At 37.2% G+C, this 15,071-nt stretch overlaps 1 protein-coding gene across 1 annotated transcript in view; it reads right to left on the reverse strand.

Annotated features, from left to right (window-relative positions):
* LOC113234876 (ankyrin repeat domain-containing protein 65-like) overlaps positions 1-13,822 on the reverse strand; it is an 82,140-nt gene extending 68,318 nt beyond the window's left edge. The window contains exons 1-2 of the mRNA XM_026470398.1: positions 13,817-13,822; positions 13,419-13,616 (exon numbers count right to left, since the gene is read on the reverse strand). Coding sequence (XP_026326183.1) covers positions 13,419-13,616; positions 13,817-13,822 — 204 coding nt within the window. The remainder of the gene's footprint in view (positions 1-13,418; positions 13,617-13,816) is intronic.
* Positions 13,823-15,071: the final 1,249 nt, after the last annotated feature.

Here is a 15,071-nt window from a genome sequence, read left to right on the forward strand (position 1 = left end):
TGCCGGATTCGAACCGACGTCCTCTAGCAAACCCAACTATAACTAACTGTGCCAACTAAGACACGGAACAAACCAGCGTGCCTTACGAATTTTTCTATGTTGTCGGAACTCTGTATTTGGTTTTTCAACGACTTTTTAGCCGTAGCTTCCTCTAAATTCTTTGTAACCGTTCAAAACCTCACACTACTGTTTGGCGGTAGAAAAAAGTAAGGAGGCAGTACTTCCATGGACGAATTCTTTCACAAGGCGCTCTACTACTACAAATAGTGTATGCCATTGATTCGATTAGAAAACTGGGCTATCAATGCCTTGTTGGAAAGGTACCTTATAATATTCGTATAATACCTACAACCAATTAGGAAAATTGAAGCAATATTTACTTTAAAGATAAATTCTTTGTTAACGTTTGCTTTTACGAGTTCACTTGCGCCTCGAGAGACAATTTAATAAACATAAAAATATAATTGCTTCTCCATTTTTTAATTGTTACTTTACATCTTCAATTAGCGACTTGTGAACTGGCCATATAAATTTTAAGATATGCTGAGCATGGACCAATAATTAAAGAGAACAAGAAACCGTCGTCGGGTGTTTAGTACCTATTGGTTATCGAGTATATAACCAGAAATAGAGACGAAATAAGGGCCATCCATCCCTGACAACTCATCATTCAAATAGGCCTTATGTTGCTTTTAAATATCAAGTCTCGTTTGGGCTGAAATCACAAAAGCTGAAATAGTACAGCGCCAACAACTGACCTGTGTATACGCCTCCGTATAGTCCAAAAATATTCTGTATTTATTGTAATAAAAAATAATACCTCTAACAATGTTCCATTTGGTGGTGTGGGAAAAATAGCAATTACAAACGGTAATACAATAGCAAACGGTAATTAAATATTAAATATGTAATTTTTCAATTTTCGTCCATTGTACCAAAGCTCGTCTCTATTTCTGATTATATACTCGATGCTATTGGTACACCAGATGTCGTGACGAGTACTAAGTAGCTATTTTTGTACTGACTAATTTGTTATACATTGACGAGCTGCAGTTTACTCCACTACTCTTAATTTCTAGTAACAACATATCAACTAGATGGCGCTTATTGCATACTTTTTACGGATATTTATAGCAAGCTATTCTTTTAACAAACTATTGTTTGGGAATAGCGCCATCTACCCACGTTCCGTAACAACCGAAAGATTCGTGTTATTATGGAATGATAAAACACTGTATTGAGCCTTGCAGAGTTTGGTTTGACACGATATATGCCGCGCGGTATTTGAAGTTTAGCAGACAATGCGCGATATTGAGCACAATGTCATTTCTAGGATCGGCAGACCAAAGTATATAAGTAAATATTCTCAGTAAAGAGTACTAAAAAAACTGACCTCAAAAGTCATTCATCCCCTGGTTTGCTACCCTTACACGTGGAGTGTTTTACTCAAATTTAAATGAGACCATCTCTGAGGTATCCTCTTTCCAACAAAAAAATAATAACTGCCTCCGTGGCCGAACGGTTACCATGCCGGACTGCCATGCAGAGGTCCCAGGTTCAATTCCCGGGTCGGGAGAAATATTTGTATGGCCTACATTTATTTCTCTCGTGAGTTTGGATGTAATTTGTGGTTGTCTGCGTGTGTGTCCATGGCACCCACGACACAGGGTTTCCCTAGTGCGGGGCTATGTTGAGTGTGTACGTTATTATAAAAAAAAAAACGATAAAATCGGTTCACAAATTTATCGCCGGATTTATCGCGTAACGTACATAAAAAGACATACAGTCGAATTGAGAACCTCCTGCTTTTTTTCGAAGTCGACCAACCGAATCGAATCAACCAACCTTATTCATTTAAATTAATACATCTACTGCCTAAAGCACAAAAGTCAAATTCATTTGTTGCTTCATAAATTTTTAATTTAAATCCTAGTGGCGTCTAGTCAAATTTGTCTCTTCACATCTTCCAATATTGTAAGCAACACAAAAAATATAGGTATAATTATAATACAAATATGAAGCACTTTTTTTACTTAATTATATGCTTTAGTGCGCCGACTCTAGATTTGTTAGTACAGTCGCAGTGCCGTCGCGACATTTATTTCGTTCCGTTGCTGGACACTTGTCGCGTACCGCGATGAATTGATTCAATTCCTGTCCTAGTTTCCTGTCGGCAAGTCCGCTAACTACATTTTTGAGCTTCGTCGTTGTTATCCATAAATTTGCATAATCAATGCCTTTTTATTGCTCTACTTTTATGTCTCTTGAGCCTTGAGGGAAATTAATCGAGCCGGTTTTTGTTAACTTTCCAACAATTTTTCCCACGAATAATTTGCCTTGCGGTTGTCGTCGTTACAAACGGGGATTATTGCGAATATTTTCATTAATATTTTTACGTAACTTGTAGGCATTTACGTAGAAATGTTTAATTTTAAAAATTCTGAGTTGTTATCTTTTTCCTATTAGTAGATTGGAACGTATTTTCGCGTAAGCGCAGCTGACGTCGATAAAAATCTATTGGAAATTTCGTTTAGAAATGTCAGAAAGTTAAGTCAGCAAGGTGATTATTGCCAGGGCTTTTGATTTTTATGACAAGTCTATAAATTTTTACGAGAAGTCATAAAATAGGCATAACTGTGGGTTTGTTGAATCCATTGGGACTTCTTTCACCTATATAGGTACGTTTATAACACAACAACAAGCACCAATATCATGACGATCGAGTTAATGCGCGCTGTCCAAGTGTTCACAATAAGTAACGACAGTGAACATGGAATTTTGTAAAGATGTGCATCATTCTCAAGTAGGGTACTCGGCTTTCTAGTAAGCTTTTACTTATGGGGCTCTCTTGGGGTGTGATGGCTTAGTCTGCATAAATACTTAAAACATCGAGTATATAACCAGAAATAGAGACGAAATAAGGGCCATTCATCTCTGGCAACTGCCTCATCAGGCAAATGGGTCTTATATCACTTTTAAATATCAACTTGCGTTTGCGCTGAAATCACAAATTAGAAAGCTGAAATAGTACAGCGCCAACCTGTGTTTACGTCTCCGTATATTCCAAAAACATTCTGTATCTATTGTAATAAAGATAATATCTGTAACAATGGGAGGCTGTTCTATGCGGTAGTGAGGCAAAAGTAGCAAAACATCTAATTACAAAATAAACGGAATCACATTTCATTGGTAATTAAATATTAAATATGTAAGTTTTCAATTTTCGTCCATTATAACAAAGCCAAGTTAAACTGGTCGATTTGAAGTGAAACAATTGACGACACCCATTAATTGTTTCAATTTCGGGCTGGCCAATCGGAGCGCAGTTGTCATCGTATTGATTTGGCAGAATAATTTTCAAACAAATTGAATGACATTTCGTCTCTGTTTCTGGTTATATACTCGACTTAAAAAATGTCATGCCTACACTACATCCTTCCACTTAAAGGGCAGTTTTCGTAGCTCTCTTCCTAGCTGTAAAACCCTAACCTTCTGCATTACTAGCTTCCACTTGTGGGATAGTTTCGTAGATACGTAGTTTTAGACCATCTCGTAGTAGGTCTTCAAGTCTGCAAGTCATCGAATTTAATTTGCCATACATCCGACACCCTTACGCATTTAATTGAAGTTATTATGTACATATATAGGATGTACAAATGCTTATTTGTAAATTGTAACAACCTCGAGGGACTATACGAGTATAACAACAACTAGTAGTAGGAGAGTGGCTGCAGAGGCCCTCGTGAAAGACTCTGTCCAGGGAAGTACTGCCACCTTACCTATTTCTGCCGCAAAGCACTAATGTGAACATTACTACGCTCCGGTTGGAAGTGTAAGGGTGCTGGTGAAATTACAGGCATGGGACTTGCCAACTTATATCTCGGGGTGACTGGCGCAGTGGCAGTGTCCCTAAGATCTTTGCGATTTAAAGCTCTGAGTGGCATTGCAATTGTTATGGATAGGCGCGTCGGTTACCACTAGGCACACTACTTGTTCGTCCCTTCACTTGATATTACAAAAAAACCCTTTTTCTATTAAGAGTTTTCTTGAATGTGAGGATGTTTCACTACTATGATATTCAATTATTTTTTGTGAAATTACTCGAATAGTTTGTTATAATTATTAATACAAAGATCGGACACTTAGGAAACATTCCCTCGATCCGATTCACACCGACATCTTCTAGCAAACCGTGTCAGACGCTCTGCCAACAGAGCCACGGAACGTACCAGCAGACCTCACGAATTGTGCTTAGTTGTCGGATCTTTGTATTGGTTTATTTAACGACTAAAAAACCAGATACAAAGATCCTTTTTCTATTACTTTATAAAAAACATACTTAATAAAAGAACTATCTGACTCTTTTTAAATCTATATTTGGCAGTAAGGTAGAAAGTTTTGACGACCCCCAGCCCCCAGCACCTGCGTTTTATATCAGATTGGTATTTAAATGTGCCAGGCAACCACACCATTTGACGACCACGGTGGCTTAACATTGTGGTCGCTAGATGCGAAGATCCCGGGTTCGATTCCCGGTGGGACCAATTTGGGAAATTAATTTTTCTAAATTGGTTCTGATTTGGATGTTTTGGGAAGTGAATTCCGTTGCTCTGGTACTCATAGTACAGAGGATTCCTGAGTTTGAAAAATAAAATTACGTTAGTGCTTTCTTTTCTTACCGCACAGAGTTATCACCGCACAGAACGATCTATTAAGATATTTTTATTTTTTTACGAAAGTAAAATCTGACGAATTTTAAGAGTCGATACTAGCTTAGCTCGAATTGAAACGTTTCCCGTACTAATACGGTTCATTTTGCTTGGGTCGATGGCAGAGACACTGACTTTATTTCACAAATAATTTTTTTACAAATAAAATTATAACCATTTGAAAAATTTTAATCATATACTATACGTTTTCTATTTCGTTCAGTTGATATAAAAAAATCTATATGTAAAATACCTATTGAATAAATGGACGACGGGTCTAATACAAAAACCACGAAAAAAATGTCCCAAGTCAACCTATTCGAAATTTAAATTGTAATGTCATCGCAGTATCGCGCTGTCAGTAGAACAAATGAAGACTAAAGCGGAGTTTGGCGCTCTGTATACGATTTTAGCGCCTTACAAGTGCGGACACTTTTTAGCGCGGACCCGACGTCCATATAATTGTAAGTCAAGAATACAACAGTTTTCTTGCAAATTTTCAAGGTAAGTTTGTGTATATTTCTATCGTAAAAATTTTCAGGAATCGTGTTTTTACATAACATCGTAATCAGTGTATATCATGAATTTTTAACAGACTTCAAAAAAAGGAGGAAGTTCTCAATTCGTCTGTACGTTTTGTTTTTGTATGTATGTTACGCGATGACTCCGCAATTTGTGAACCAATTCTGATGATTCTTTTTTTGTTGGAAAGAAGGTACCTCAGATGTGGTCCTATTTAAATTTTAAGAAAATATTCCACCTCTAAGGGTGACAAACTAGGGGATGAATGACTTTTGCGACTGTTATGGGCAGGCGTGTAACTTACCATCGGGTGCACGACGTGTTCGTCCTGCCACTTTATATTATAAAAAAAGACGAAGAAGTTGAGAACAAAAGTTGTTGTTTATGATATTAATAATATCGTCCTGAGAGGTTGTGAGTATTTTACAAAGAATTCTATATATGTATATTTATATATGTGTATGTTTTACCGCTTCAATAATATTAATTATGAAACCATAATACAAATTTACATACCATTATATAGTCATAAACAAGTCTAAAAGCAAAATGTACACAGAGATAATATAATACAACGTCCCATTTAGCTCAGTAAACTTTGTTATAATTTTGCCTCAGGCGTAATGTGAACTTTGAAAAACATATTCCTAAAATTCCTCATGCCTATGTGTTTTGTGCCTTATCATGAGTAAAGAAAAACTTCAGAAATATACACTTTATTGAATAATAATATATTTTAATGGTTTTTATTCGCTGTTTTGCATTTCTTTTTGTAAACTTTTAGTTCTGAATACATTGACTTACAATTATATGGACGTCGTCGGGTCCGCGCTAAAAAGTGTCCGCACTTGTAAGGCGCTAAAATCGTATACAGAGCGCCAAACTCCGCTTTAGTCTTCATTTGTTCTACTGACAGCGCGATACTGCGATGACATTACAATTTAAATTTCGAATAGGTTGACTTGGGACATTTTTTTCGTGGTTTTTGTATTAGACCCGTCGTCCATTTATTTGTAAGTCAATGTCTGAATAAAATAAAACAAAACAAATATTCATAGAACTTAAACGTTACAAAGTATAAAAAAGGGCACAAGTTATTTTATACGGAGAAGTTATTATGCAGGTAAAAGATAGTAAGTACAACACAACCGTGTGACATAAATGAAAAACAATATTAATTTGTAACAAAACGTTCACGAATGTGTTGATATCCATGTAGGGATTTTAATGTGCAGTGTGTGTGTGTGCGTGCTTGTGCGTGTGCGTGTGTGTGTTTTGGGTTTGGGTGTGCGCGTGTGTTCGAGCGTGCGTATGTGCGCGCGTGTGTGTGTTTACAAAGACATTACTTTATTTGACTGGATATAGAACATTTTCTGTTTTTTCATCATTGACTTACAAATAAATGGACGACGGGTCTAATACAAAAACCACGAAAAAATGTCCCAAGTCAACCTATTTAAACGTAGTGACATGTAAAGGAATATGAAAAAGCTAAAACGTTGAATTTAAATTGTAATGTCATTGCAGTACTGTCTAATTTTGCTTGCTTCGCTGTCAGTCGAACAAACGAAGACTAAAGCGTGAATGACGCTCTGTATACGATTTTAACACCCTATAAGTTCGGACACTTTTTAGCGCGGACCCGACGTCCATATAATTGTAAGCCAATGTTTTTCATGTGATGTTATTCACACACAAGATACTAGTTTTAGTAGCAGTAGAGATGCTTGTGCTTGTATTTCTGCCGACAAGCGGTAATGTAAACATTACTGAGTTCCGGTTTTGACGAGTAAGGGTGCTGGTGAAATTAGAGGCACATGGAACTTTTCAACTTACGTCTCAGGGAGACGGACGCAGTGGCAGTGAACCTCAGATCTTTACGATTTAAAGCTCTGAGTGACACTGCAACTGTTATGGACACGCGTGTAGCTTACCTTCAGGCGACTTGTTCGTTCTGTTACTTGATAGTATAAAAATATTAGAAAACTTTTGTAATGGAACTTTAAGAGCAATTATGAAACCAACAACAACAACAAGTACTGTTTGGAAACATTTTCTTGAGGTATTTATAGTATTTACATTTCAGTTTCCATTTCCCTTTTTGCTAAGATTTACTTTTGAAATCTGTTTCTATTGCCATTATGACAGTTCTGTTGCATCGCTAATTAAGAGAATAGCTCATTCACTAAATACAATTCTTGCCATAGAAATACCAAATTTTAGAAGAGGGTAATGTGTCACACGCGTTTGAAGAATGCGAGGTCTTTTAGGTGAATCGACCGAGCTTTGTGTGGACTATAGGTATATTTTCCAGCCGTCAGTTACGCGTGTTTCGGTGTTGTTGGCATGGAAGGGGTCATCCGGTGGGCAGGGGTCAGGGTACGGGGGGTAGCAAATCAGAGGTGCCCCGTGTTTTGCGGAAATGTTCCACACACATCCGTTATTTTGGCCAGCGGTATAGACCCACCTAGATTGTTAAGTTATTTAAGGGCACAGAGGAAATAAATACTGAGTACGCTGCTGTTACAGATAGTCATGTAGTTTAAAGTGTCGTGGCTTGTATGTTTGAATGGAGTTGTTTATATAGCACAACATGATTAAATGTCGTTTACGACTTTTTTGAAGTTAGGGCGCGTTCCCATTATGTCGTAACGTTTTATTTATCGTTGGACGACTGTCGCTTCTAGCCTGTTCTCATATCTCGAGTGTCTGTCGTGATCATGTCATGCATTTTTTAATCGTTGCATAACTGTCGTGTCTAGCAGTTCCCACTGGATCGTGACGATAATTTATCGGTTCATAGCAGCCGCCTTGTCGTTTGCACGACATAATCGTTTGATGCTCAGCAGCCGCCGTCGGTTGGTTAAAATAAAGAAAAAACTTTGAGATCAGTCCATTCGTTTGGAAGCTGTTTTAGTTTTTTTTAAGCTATGATAACACAGACATACAGACACACAGTTACACAGTCAAAGCGCTTCAAATTTATAACTCTCCTCTCTTTGCGTTGAGGTTAAAGGTCTATTTACGTAACGTAAAAGTTTTAGTAAGAACTTCTTGTGAAAGAGTGCGTCCAGGGAAGTACGGCCAACTTACTTATTTCTGCCGCCAAGGAGTATTGTGAGCAAAATCGTGTTTCGGTTTTAAACTTGTCAACTTTAACGACTTAAAGCTTCAGAGCTTTGTGTGGCACAGTCACTGTTGGGTCGGCGTATCGCTTAAACTTGATATCGTAAAAAGTAATGATTTCAATTAGTTAAGTTAAATATTAATTTTTGTTACATAAATACGTTAAATTCAATAATTGGTTGATGTCTTGTATCGTTGCAAAAGTAAATACTTTGTATTTTTGCAAAGTCAGGTTATTCGAATCGGAGATGTTGTGCTATAGCAGTGTTTACTCAGGCGGAATTATTTTCAAAACACAATAGCAAGACAATATTTTATTCGGATATGTTATTGCAAACGATTTGACACATTAAGCCCGAGCTGAGGGGCAAGCAAAGCTTTAAACATCACGAGTTTTAATAACGTCGTCTCTGTAACACACGATGTCGTGTGACATATTTCCGAGAAAATTGCGCATTTTTTATTTTGCACAAGAAGTCATTTTCATACGTCTAGACACAGCCTTATATTATTAATAACTGTCGTCAGCAGGTCTTTAGATCGCGTTTATATTAGGAACAATTGTTATAATAATTGTAACAAACCTATATATTACAATCTACTGTTATATACAGACTTCATCAGAAGGTCTCCTAGTTTAACCTCTTTCAAAAAGAATGTCCATGAGCTTCTTTTAAATTGTTTGTCACAGCGGTAATCGTCATCAACATCTTCTGTTATTGTATGTATTATAATATATAAATTATATGTACTATATGTATTATGTATATAGATAATATGTATTTGTTGTCATTGACTTACAAATAAATGGACGACGGGTCTAATACAAAAACCACGAAAAAAATGTCCCAAGTCAATCTATTTAAACGTAGTGACATGTAAAGGAATATGAAAAAGCTAAAACGTTAGATTTAAATTGTAATGTCATCGCAGTACTGTCTACTTTTGCTTGCTTCGCTGTCAGTCGAACAAACGAAGACTAAAGCGTGAATGACGCTCTGTATACGATTTTAACGCCCTATAAGTTCGGACACTTTTTAGCGCGGACCCGACGTCCATATAATTGTAAGTCAATGTTTGTTGTACATATATTTGATTATATATTTATTACATTATTAATTTAATATTTTGTTTAATTTGCCGCATTCGTGAATTTCGTTTTCCTCAAAGGCTGACCGGTAGAGAATGCTTTAAGCGTTAAGTCCGCCTTTTGTACCATTATGTGTTGTGGTCAATAAAACTTAATAAATAATAAATATAAAAGATATACGCTGTTAGAGGTTTTTTTTTATGAAACCAAGTAGGTAACAGGACGAACAAGTCGTGCGCCTGAGTTTAAAGAAATTAAAATTTTTTTACGATGTCTGCCCATAGCAGTTGTAATGCAACTCAGAGCTTTAAATCGCAGACACATAAGTTGACAAATCTCATGAGTCTGCTAATTCACCAGCACCCTTCCTATTCAAAACCGGAACGAAATAATGGTCACATTACCTACTGCTTGGTGGCAGAAATAGGTTATTTACATATATCAGGCAATTTAGCTGAAGTACTAGTATATATGTATATAGTATAGTAGAATTGTTGATGAGTTTACAAAGAAAAATAAAGAAATATTTCGTAACAATTCTACGAAACTTTCAGATTTTTGTAATCACGCATGCGTAAGGGTCGTTCATAACTGAAAAAAGGCAGTGACTCGAATATATTCAGCCTGGCGATTAATTTTATATAAATAAAATGTCAGACACGCTTCGTCGTGAAATAAATACAATTCAGCAGCATTTAGCATTCCGCGAAAAAATACCGAGACTCGGTGTGATCTCGAAAATTCTGGAAAAATAAGACTTTCGAGACATTTCAAAAAGCGGATTCCATACTTCTTGAATAAGCGTTCAGGCAGACAAAACGTTAGAGATTTTAATCAAGTCATCAGTGAAAGTAGTACTTCCAAAAGCCGTTCCACAGAGGCGCACGAGGGGCACATTTTAACATAGTAACCCGTATAAATATTTTAAAGTTTGCTCGTCTTACAAGGGCAATAAGAATTAATAGCGCTTTTGTAGAGGTATTTGCATGGTCATTGTCGGAATTCGTGAAGATAACTTTGCACATTCTTTCTGTTACTTCATAACACTGTTGAATTGGGATTTTTTTAACGGGACTCAGGTCTCACATTGACTCTTAAATGGATATCTTAAAGACTAACATAATAATAAACTATTTATTTAAATTTGTGTTGTATTGATGTTCAATTTTTTTATAATTATTAATACAAAGATTCCTTCGTAAAGTTACCTAATTGGGTGACGAAATACTTTCATAGATTTCTCATAGATGGCGCTACGTCTAAAAAGTCGTTGAAAAAAACCAAATAAAAAACCAAACCAACAACAAGCACATAGAAAAATTCGTGAGGTCCGCTAGTTTGTTCCGTGGCTTAGGTGGCATAGCGTCTAGCACGGTTTGCTGGAAGACGTAGTCGGTACGAATCCGACCGGATCGAAGGAATTTTTTCTACGTGGTCGATCTTTGTATTAATAATTAAAACTCTTTATTTGTTTCTACGTACGCACTGCGGCGTGTGACGCAACGTGGGTTAACCGGTCCGGTAACCGGCCTTGGGCTCTTATAATTTGCAAAACGTCCTGCAATGACATTGTTAATATATTTAAATAAATAAACAAATAAGTTTTTTTCTTTAATAACTGCAATTATCAGATAAAAATAATTTAAGAAATATTTATTTTTCAATTTTATAGCGGGCATGTAAGAAATAAAAGGCGTGTAATATAATTGCAAATAGAGAGGACCTGATTTTATTATTATGGTTCTTCAATCTCCACAGATTGCACAACCACGTCTACGTCACTAGAACAAAAAAATGAGTAAATTTTTTATTATCGTATATTGGCTTAGTTGATTGCGGAATCCACCAAACCCATTATACGATATTAAAAAATCTACTCAAAACTCAACTAAATAGAACGCGTATAGTATACGATTTATTCATTTTTCAAATGTCTTTCTTTTTGTTTGTAAAATAATAAATTCTGAAATATAGCCAGTAGCTCAGCCGCTCGACCCAAGAAAAATGAACCATATTACTACGGGAAAAAGTTGCGTTTGAACTGAGGTTAATATCAACTCTTAAGTGTTTTAACTCGAGACTAGCTACTGGGCTATTCCAAAACAAAAATTACCGGGATGAAAATCCTGATACCAATTTTGATTATTTATAGATTATAGGAAATGAAACTATTTTTCCGGATTTAAATCGCGTAGGTATATTTGTTTTTTCAAACAAGCCAACGTTTCGGGCCCTTTACAGGTCTCATGGTCACGGTTGACCATTTCCTATGTGTAACAATCGCGAAAACCTAAGAACTCGATATTTCTAGATTATTTTTCTTTATGGGATGCATGAAACGCGCCTCCTCCCACGACGTATCATATCTTTACTGTAAATCTGGCGCAACTTGGATAACAGTCATAGAGTACCTTATGCCGATTGTGCTAACTCTTTTAACGATAACTAGCATTATAGTGTATGCTATCGATAAGATAAGAAGTTTTCTTTATCAATTATTTTTTTTACTTAATTAAAGTATTTTGGGAGGCATAAATAAATTCTTTGATTGTAATTTTTCCTTGTTCGTAATAATTATATTATAATTTTGGTGTTATTAAATACGCTTGAAAACTAGAAGTGTTAGAATAATAATAATAATTCTATTTTCCGTCATTTTAAATCCATAACGTTTCATAGTTAAAACGTACTTAAAAACTAATGTTAGTGTTAACATAATTGGGTATGTGTTTTGTACACGAGAGGTCATTGTCCGGGCATGCATCGCTTCCACCGCACCAGCATTGGAAACTCCCTACCTGATCTTTTATTCAGTATGCCGTTCGTGGTCAGACGCATGCCATTTTTCAGCGCTTTGCTTTCGGACAATAGCATAGTAATCGTCAGCAGCGAATACGGTTGACGCTCTACAAAAATGTGGAGGTCGGGACAGCACCCTGAATACCGTTGTTGTGCGTTATGTGCTGTATATCCTCTGCTTGTAGTCAAATAGACTGTAGCGTTTAGTCAAATACCTTCCTAAGACCTAGCAATCTTCAATGGGAAAAGCGTGAAATGCTTAATGTACATTAAAATGTACTAGGTAAATATAATTACATGCTTCAGGCCTAATGAGGTACGCTCCCAATTTGGATGAAATTTCAAAAACATATGTTTCAAATTTAACGCTATATGTTGACTACATATAGCGTTAAATTTGAATATGATATCATAATGTACACTGGGCATTTACGTGATTATAGGAATAATATTGTCTGGGTCTGAATATCTTCACATATTATGTACATTTTGATGCACACCCGCTTTAGGAGGTTAATTAGACTAAGGCCCGACGCCCAGTGAAGGGACGGGGCGGCAAGGTATTAGGTGACGAATAGTAATATACCTTAAGATTATGACATTATAATTGCAATTTCAATGATAATGATCGTAGCTGCAAAACAAAGCTGCGGCAGCCTCCGGAATGCTTTGGAAGTGCGACTATACGGGTATGCGGAGCGAGGGGAGGCACGCACGGTAAGACTGATGGAAGAGAAACCAGGCGCGAGCACGATGTCGCGACAGATCTAGGGATACCGCGGCATAATTGCCACCAGGGCTTACATGTAGGGATGCCGAAGGATCTCTTGCCGAGCCATTACGACGAAATAGCGTATTGTATCCTACGAGAGAGATGGAAAAGATTGAATCTCTTTTGTTTTTGTTCAGCGTGTCACTAAAGTTAGCTAATCTCCTCCTTATCATTTCGCATTTCGGTAACTTTTGAGATATTGGCATCTAAAGTTTCTTTCGCTAGTAAAAATGACAATCAAAGCAAAGACAAAAAAAAGCAAAGACTGAGAGAGCAGCCTCGCGAGGTAAATGCTCGGTAGGTTTTTTCGCGCGGCAGTCTCCCTACGTTGCCGGTCGTAATCATAAAATCGTCGCGCTTCGGTCGAGGCAGCCTGGCAGTAGTGACATAAAAAACGTACCTTATTAACAGCGTCGATGTAAGCGCCTTTGTCCAACAACAGATCAGTTACAGCTGTGTGGCCAGCTCTGGCAGCTAGGGCTAACGGCCCGTCACCAGCTGCGTCGCACCCTTGCACTTTAGCTCCCAGTGTGATAGCGTAGTCTGCAACTTCTACAGCACCGCGAGCGCACGCACATTGCAGGAGATCGTTTTGTTTCTGTGGACAATATTTCTGTTATTACTTGACGATGCGTGACAGTTATTAACAAGTTTAGAGAAAGTAGGTCTAGCACGAAAAAGCGAGATTTGTGCGAGAGCGACAGAAGGCGCGAGATTCTCTAAGTGAGACAGCAGAATCTTGTGTTTTATGTCTCTCTCGCGCAAGTGGCGCCCTGTCGTGCTAATCCTACAGTTCACCTTCATACCGTTACACCAATTGCCCACGTGGCCGACCGGTTATCATGCTGGACTGCCACGCAGAGGTCTCGGGTTCGATTCCCAGGCTGAGAGAAACATTTGTCTGCCCCTATTTCTCTCTTGAGTTTGGGTGTAATTTGTACGGCACGGAGGCAGTTAGTAAAGTAAATTAGGTTGGAACTTCATTCATAATACTTTTTTAATATCTATAATAGAAACACACATTTTCTTACATATTTAATACTGATATGAGTACGTTACCGGACGTCGTATTTACAATCTTACCTACATGATTGCGCTAGTTCTCCGTACACTATAACATGGAAAACAGGAGTGTGGCTTCACGGTAGAAATAGGTAGGGCGGCGTTATCTAACCGGCCGAATTCTGCACAGTGAACCCTATTTCCTATAAGACAATGCTTAATCTTGTGTTCAACTCAGTGAATAAGTTGGGACAAGACTATTAATAGTTACACGAACAATACATGAAACATTAAGCGGGTAACTGATGACGAGAAGGCGTGAAGTCTATAAAGTGAAAGCGGTGATAACCTGAGAAAAAACTTATTGGCTGGGAGCCGGTTCAGTTTTCATAATATACTTTTTGACAATGAACACATGACTAAAGTATCTTTGTTATTATTAAAAGTAGATTAGCGCGTGCGACACGCCTATCCTTGACAGTTGTTGTGCCACTCAGAGCTTTAAATCGTAATATAGGCATTGTTACTGCGCCCATCACCCTGAGACATAAGTTGACAATAGAGATGCCACGAATATTCGGCTACTATTCGGTATTCGGCCTATTTGACTACTTTTTTAATAATTATTAACATAAAGATCGAACACTCACAAAAATTCTTTCGATCCGGCCGAATTCGAACCGACTTCTTGTAGCATACCGTGTCAGACGCTATATCAACTAAGCTACGGAATAAACCAGCGGACCTCACGAATTTTTCTGTGAATGCTGTCGTGTCTTTATATTTGGTTTATTCAACGACTTTTTAGAGGTAGCGCCATCTATGAGAAATTTTAAGTATTTCGTCACTTAGTTAGATACCTTTACAGCTACCAGCTCTGGCTTTTTACTGTATTTTTTATATTCGGTAATCGGCCGAATACTATGACTGTTCGGTCGAATATCGAATATCAAATAATGAAAAAAAGCATATATCATTAAAAATGTATCATGTATTTTAATCACAAATTATTGCTTTAATACTTAAAATAATCAGTGGCAGGTTGTGATGA

This window comes from Hyposmocoma kahamanoa, unplaced genomic scaffold (assembly GCF_003589595.1).
Source record: "Hyposmocoma kahamanoa isolate Upper Pololo Valley unplaced genomic scaffold, ASM358959v1 86, whole genome shotgun sequence".
NCBI classification, from domain to species: Eukaryota; Metazoa; Arthropoda; class Insecta; order Lepidoptera; family Cosmopterigidae; genus Hyposmocoma; species Hyposmocoma kahamanoa.